General features: G+C 40.5%; 1 protein-coding gene across 1 annotated transcript in view; it reads left to right on the top strand.

Annotated features, from left to right (window-relative positions):
- The window catches only part of EBF3 (EBF transcription factor 3), a 113,313-nt gene that overhangs the window by 74,310 nt on the left and 31,503 nt on the right, over positions 1-7,500 (top strand). The window contains exons 7-8 of the mRNA XM_075155402.1: positions 2,102-2,183; positions 5,170-5,287. Of these exons, the coding sequence (XP_075011503.1) occupies positions 2,102-2,183; positions 5,170-5,287 (200 nt within the window). The remainder of the gene's footprint in view (positions 1-2,101; positions 2,184-5,169; positions 5,288-7,500) is intronic.

The following is a 7,500-nucleotide window of genomic DNA, read 5'->3' as shown; positions in this document are numbered from 1 at the left end:
ATTTCAGAGCAATTTACAAACATTAGCTCAATAAGCCTCACAACACCCATTTGAGATCAGAAAAAAAAATGGGTAAGATACTCCTCTCCAGCCTGACTGTGGCACTAAGGAGCTGTAAAGCTGGAGGCTCTCCCCAGCTCCTGACTCTCCAGCGCCCGGTGGTCCCGTACTGACGTGGGCATCAGCTGGTCCTTGCACACCATCGCAGTCCATGTGGTGGAAGGTATGCAAGAAAGAATAGAGGTATGACAGAAATGCCATTACATTTAGGCTATACTCAGCTGATCTGGAGATCATAAATATCTTTAAAAAAAACCCCAAAACCAAGGCAGATAAAATTAGGGTGAGGGTGTGGTTAACAAAGATGCAGTTTTGTGGAGTTGCTGATAGTGTCCCTGCAACAGTGTCCAGAAAACCTGAGTTCAAGTGAGCATCTGAGCTAGGAGATCATGCCAACCACCGTGGAAATCCAGCTTGCTTTCAGCTCAACAGCTAAACCCTCTTTACAGGTTTTGGAACTTTTGAAGAAACATGCATTCAGCTGAACTGACAGTATTGGTTTGTTTATGCACAGTTTCAGTAAACCTAGTTGTTTCCCTCCTTGCCTCTCTGATATGAGAGATCGCTCCTTCAGCATTAGCATCCCTTATTAATGTTAGGGTCCTGCTCAAGGTTTAACTGAAAAGGAAGGGCTGTGATTAAGGGCACCAGTTTGTGATATGTCCAGCCCCCTCCTCTGTCCAACCCCTGCAGCTCCGCAGGAGTGAGCGCGACGCGGTGCAGCCACAGTCATACTTTCTATCGGCCGCCGTTGGGCCGTGTTGGGTTCTGAAGAAGGGCGGAGGCACCTGGCTTGCCTCCGGCCAGGAATGCTGTTGGCACACGGAAACTTCTGTGAGGTGTATACAGCGAGAATAGTCACAGTCACTTGTAAAGATTGACATGAATAAATGATAATTGTTCATATTCTAAATGTAAAAGCTCTGCCTAACCTCGCTATTCCACGTGGATGAAGTTGGGCGGCACAAGCTGCTGGGCTGGCGCTTCTGAGAAACTCTGCATGAGGAGAAAGTCCTGAGCCTTGCTTGTCATTAGCTGTCAATTGTTAGCCCAAAACCAGACCTATAGAACTTTTTTTAATTATGAACTGTGAAAACATAGCCACATAAAGAAAAGAGGAGGCGTTAGGCTGTGAACATCCTCCTGGGACGGCCAGGGTCCCCCCATCTCGCATAGCCTGGAGGGTGGAGACATCCCATGTCAGTACAGGAGGGCAGCATAAAGGAGTTTGCACCTTGCCAAGCTTTTCACCCTCCTACAAGTGTTTGCTCTGTTCCCGGGAGGCAGCGTTGCTACAAAAACAGTTTATGGGGAGATGCCTAGATAATAAGGGTTAGTCCTAAATAATTGCTGGTTGCCACTCAGCAAAAATAAGCTGGATTTCCATCCCCTGGTAGAGTGACTCCTCACAGTTAAAGGCGGGCAAAGGTTGAAGAGGTCGTAAGACAGGGCCTAATTTGCCATGTTCCTTTCCTTTCAAAAACAATGAGGGAACCGGGGCCTTGCCGGTGGGCAGATCCCGCCTAGATCTCCCTGGAGTCAGCAGGAGTTGGATCGAGTCCCTTTGAATAGCGAGAGTTTCCAAACCGGAGGCAAAGCCAAGTGTTTTTCAGAAGATTGATCATTCATTACCTTGGAATTTTTCGACATAGAGGTCATTACTGCTAATATAAGTTGTGAAAAAATAAAATGTATTAAAAAAATAGAGACAAATTCTCATCTGGTGTAAGTCATTGCCTTTGAAGTCAATGAGTCATTGAAATCAACTTTCCCACACGGAGCTAAGGATATGGCCTGGAGTCAATACATTTGTAGTTGTTGAAAAATTAAAAATATAAATTTGCCTTTCCCTGGCAATAATGTTCTGTTTACGACAGAGATCTTATGCTTTAAAATAAGTTCATTAACTAATAGGAAAGTAATATTTCACTACCAGCATTCTTTTGGGTATAACTATTTATGATTAAATTTTATTAAACTTTTTTAAAATTGGATTTACATTTTGATGAATCTAATAGATTTCAATTTTGTATTTTTATAGATTCTTTCTAAAGTTTTTCCTCAAGTGCAATCAGAACTGTTTGAAGAATGCAGGCAACCCACGAGACATGCGAAGATTCCAGGTACAGATCCCTCTTAAAGAATAAACGATGTATAAAAGACTTACTCGCATTTTCGTCTTGAACTTTTTAAATGAAAAACCAGTATCAGTGCTTCTACTTAGTGTAGCTCCAATGCTGTGTGTCTTTAAAAAAAACCACTGTTGGAATTTCACATTTCCCCCACTAATTTAAATGCTGGTTCTTGGAACTGGCCGTGGACTGTAATAGATCAATGCTGAAGCAAGTGGGTCTCTCCTCAGAAAGTATTTCCCTAGTTTTCCTTCCCCCTGAGACCTTGCGTTGTAGTGTGGCGTGTGCTCAGACCTGCAGAGGTTTCACATATGTAGACCGAGTAGCATGGTCTTGCTAACAGACGTGACGGTGGAGCGCAGTGAAGGTTGGGTATCACACAGGGGTTTTTCACATTCACAACTTGTAAATCCAACAGTGGTGGTCCAACCCACATATTTCGATTCCAATTGTGTTAGAAAACGTTTAATACTTCACTTTCTCCTTACAGCTTTTGAAATATCCTGTGGTGAATCATAACACTACAGAGAGACAGCAGACGTGATGGACAAATGATTTCCTCCGTATTCGGGGTCATTTGAAATGCTTGTTAGGAAATATATGCTTTTTATTTCAAAATATTTCACAATGATTCATATTTGAGACTAATAATAAAGTCGCATTGAGATGTTCAAAACTTTCTTATTTTTGAGAAGAATAATTTGTGGTTAAACTTGATAGCAAAACATGTGACATCTGTTTTCATGCACAGCCAACCACCCGGTGAAGCCAGAACCCTTGAGCCAGCCAACAGAAAAGATCTGTAGCTGGAAAAAATATTTCTTCAAAACAATTGAGCCAAGCTTCCATTTTTCATGCATCTCAGCTTCACGTGGCATTGGTGATATTGATCCATCTGAACAGAACAGAAGGTCAAACCTGGAATGAGTGGAAATGTCCTCTTTGTCTCACCGATGACTAAATGAAGCATCAGTCATGAGTGATCTTGTGGTCGACAATGGAGCCAGTAGGCACTAGAAAGACTTTCCTGGGTCTCTTTAGCTAATCTCCCTGCCTCTCAGAAGGTTTAACTGGACTTAACAGTATGTCAGATCTTGAACAATATTTTTAACTGGTTTCACTGTCTCAGCACCTTTCTTTAGGTGCACTGCAGGAATAAGCCGATACAACAAAGCATAGCATGTCTACTTTCTTTTGCTGAACTAGACTATTTTCCCTTGGTGACTGACCTATATATACATGACAGAACAAAAATAGTTATCATTTTTAGATACACCTTTCTCTGTCTTTTTAATATACCGTGGTCTAGGAACCAAATCCAGAGATGTTTGCTGAAAATCACACTTGTATGTTTTGCAATATTTCTTAAAAGCTGCGAATCTCATTAAAAGTGAAAGCAGATAGCCCCGCGGCCTGGCAGCAGCTCTGCGGCCGAGGTGAGTGTGCAACCTCAGCACTCTCCAAAGTGGATGTTGACAAGGGTGAAAGTGTCCACTTCTGGGAGGAGGAAGGTAGGGAAGCAGAGCAGCCTGGCAGAGAGCTGCCCTCGGGCTGTTCTAAAGGGTACCGCAGATGGCTGTCTCAGAGGAGGCAGGATACACAGAAAAGGTGCTGTGATAGCTGAAAGCTAATTATGGGTTGTGAATAAGAAACAGGATCAGAGGTGATCCAAAACATAGAAGCAGACAAGAATTTTCTTCTGATGCCTTGGCCCAGCTCTGTGCAAAAGGAGGCTGGTTTTTCCCCTTCTGTTTTTGTTCACTAAGTGTTTGGGTGTAGGAGCTGGTGTGAGAACCCTGGCAATAATTTTTTTTATATCCAAAAGTAAAATAAACAGAAGGCGAAAGCTAGAATTTGTATGGGCTTTTACTGCCATCATCAGTAGGGTTGAGAAGGCCTGACTTAGCCGTTGACTTTAAGGACTCTGCTAACGTTAAACCCCAAAGAAAACGCTGCAGTGACTACTTCATTTAGAAAATCTGGAACCCACACCACAGGGCCCATGCCGGAGTATTTAAATAAGATGTAAATGTCTATCTGGGATAATAGCGATCGACCTATGAAGCCATGTTCCAACAAACACAGGCGCATCTCACGGTTTCCTCTTTGGCTTCTGTTCATGCGATATCGTTTCCGGAAGGAGTTTCACAACTCCATTGTGTAGGTGTTTTTATCGGGAAGGTTGTGCGTTTTGCATATGTTCCTTTTCCATTTTCTACTGAGAAGCAGCTGGAAGCCAAAGAAGGCCCTATCCATCATCTCTTCTATGGCCGGACTCTGAACCTGGACACAAGAATAGGAGCCTTTCACTCAAAAATAAAGGAGGAAATTCCATTGACATACCAGGGTCAATCACCATCCAAATGAACTTGAGAAGGGATACTTTTCATGGATTGAAAACACTTTCACTATTCATATTCAACTCGGTCTTTTCAGATGCAAAAAAGTTCATTATCAGACATTAAATGTAATTGTAAAACTGACCTGGAGATCATTTACTGAAGAAAAAATGGGGAGTTACGATGGTTCCTGATTTATTAAGCTTTTTTTATTTGGAATCCTCACAACCCTTCATTTCAAGACAGTCTCAAGTGAACAAATTTTAATTAGATAAACTATCTAATCAATATATCAACAGATCAATCAAAACAGCAGCTTTTAAAATGAGTGGCTAGAGGGGTGTTTCTGAAACTAATGGCTAGAAGAATATTTCCCTGAATTGAATTCATTTGTTAGCATAATAGGAGATTAAACTCTAATTAGTGTAGCAGGTTCTGAAGAGAAACAATTGTGAGTTAAAAATCACCAGTGTTAGCCACATAAACAAAAATGTATTCATAGTTGTCATTCACTTTGTTTAAAGCGAAAGCTAACAGGCTGTGATGTTGTTTTGTCTTAAAAGAAGATCGGATTCTGCATCTATGTTTGTGAAAACATGCAGGATTTTTTAAATTTTGGTTTTTGTTTTCTTTTCCAGGTTGTTGTATCAACAACAGTCAATGTGGATGGCCACGTGCTGGCTGTCTCAGACAACATGTTTGTACACAACAATTCCAAACACGGGAGGCGGGCTCGCCGCCTTGACCCCTCAGAAGGTACGGCCCCTTCTTATCTGGAAAATGGTAGGCACACATTTACATGTCTTTTTTATTTGCAATGCTTTTTTTTTTTTTTTTTTTTTTGCACCATACTTTATGTTGATACACTACTACATTTACTTTTACATAATTTCTTCTCTCATCTATCAAACCACCCATTAAAAAAGTCCATTAGTATTTCTCAGCCCTTGTCAACCAGAATACGGCCGCTCCTGAATTTGCTTCTGATTTCTTTCTTTATTTAATACTTACAGTTTTGCAGTCACAACCAATTTTTCATCTTTTTCTATTTTTTTTTTTTCAGTCTTGTTTTGCTTGCAGCTTTTTCTTGCTATTTAATTTGACTTGATTTTATTTTGGCTTGTCATATTCCTTGATCCAGAGGTACAGTCTCAGGTTATGTATGCAAGTTTAAGTGGATGGTAAAAACATGACCGAATCTGTAAAGAATTTACTGTGAGGTCAATTTCCTGTGGCTGGGCCTTACTGCAGATTACGGCAGGAGGGGGTTTGTATGAGAAAAACAGCATAAAATGTTTTTCTTCAGACTGACTCAATGTGATTGACTTCTTGCCTGAACTGCTAAAAGAAGATAGTCTGAGATGAAGAGGAGAATGGAAAGTGTCTCTGAAAATCCAGAATTGTGAAATACTATCTTTCTGGAGCCCATCAGCCTCCGAATCACTCGCACACAATTGCAGCTGCGCTCGTACACGTGCACACATGTATTTATTCTCCCACAAAGCCCCAAATAATCATTTAGATTTAAATATGACTTTGTTCTCACTGTAAAATACACCAACGCAAAGATACAAACCGGCTCTCAGGTAACTTGTTTTTAATAAAATCAGAATAGAATAGAATAGAATAGAATAGAATAGAATAGAATAGAATAGAATAGAATAGAATAGAATAGAATGGAATAGAATAGAATAGAATATTTTCAGTTGGAAGGGACCTACAATGATCATTTAGTCCAACTGCCTGATCACTTCAGGGCTGACCCAAAATTAAATGCACAGGGCTCAAATACATCTTCAGTTCTTAAAGAGTTAGAATTCCCAAAACCACTGTGATTTGATGTACGGCTGCGTGGCCAGGCCACGCACATCAGTTTCCATGGGACTCCTCTTGTGAGTTGTTACTAACATATTGACAGAATCATGGCTTTTTACACTAATAAAATTAATTAAAGTAATAACAGAATACGAAGCTGCTAATACAATCATTGTCATTTTAGGTTTCAAATAGTATTTACCAATGGGCACAGAGAGAAATGAATGAGGCAAGCAACAATTATCAGAAGGAAATACGATCTAGACATCAAAAAATGGAAAACGATTTACAAATCTGCTGCAGTCCACACACACAAAACTAATTTGTTTTTCTGCATTAATAACTAAGGTATAAGGGAACAAAAATATAATAATTAAAGGTCGCCCTGAGCACCACAGTCATTATGGTCTATGACGTATTGTTTATCTCTTTCATATGCACTGAAAGTAGGTGTGTGTTTTGCCTAGCAACCGTCACTAATGAGGTTCACAATTAAGAAGGCTGAATCCTCTCCCCTAGTCCTCTCCTTCCCCAGAGAGCAAGAACTAGCAACATTATAGGTTCAAGTAAGCATGCTCAGCCCTGTGGTGTTAGGTTTTAGTCTAGGTCCAAATTCAGCCTCTTCTAATGAGCTATTATGATCTTAGCAAAATACAAGTATTTATTTTTGTAAGCTGCATGAAAAGAATTTGACTCTAAGCAGAAAATATCACTTAGAAAAACAAAGGCCACTTTTACATGCTACAGAAAATCTACATAAATGTCACTAACCAATAGCTCCTTTTTGCAATAGGGTAATTGATTTGCTTTATTTAAATGTTGAAAATAGAGTGCCAAATCCTCTTTGCCTAACCTCCCATAAACGTTCATTCAAGTAAGCTGCACCGTTGCAAATGGATGTGAAAATCTGACCGCTGCTTCTTGAAGTCCTACTTCTAATAACAATTATAGTAACTAAATAACGAAAAGTAAGCACTCCTGTAATACGGCAGCAGAGGATCAAAATGCCCTTGAATGTAAGAGAGAATGGCGGAGCCAGGGTTTCAAACACAGGGAGTTGAGAGTCGGTGGGATTCCGAAGTGCTCGGCATCCTTACGCGTCGGGCTGTGCTCCCCATGCGCTTAGGCAGCCTGAGGAAAATGAGCGTCACCGG

Source organism: Calonectris borealis, chromosome 7, assembly GCF_964195595.1.
Source record: "Calonectris borealis chromosome 7, bCalBor7.hap1.2, whole genome shotgun sequence".
Lineage (NCBI taxonomy): Eukaryota > Metazoa > Chordata > Aves > Procellariiformes > Procellariidae > Calonectris > Calonectris borealis.
Note: the sequence above shows the minus strand (reverse complement) of the source record. Positions and strands in the feature narration are given on the sequence as shown.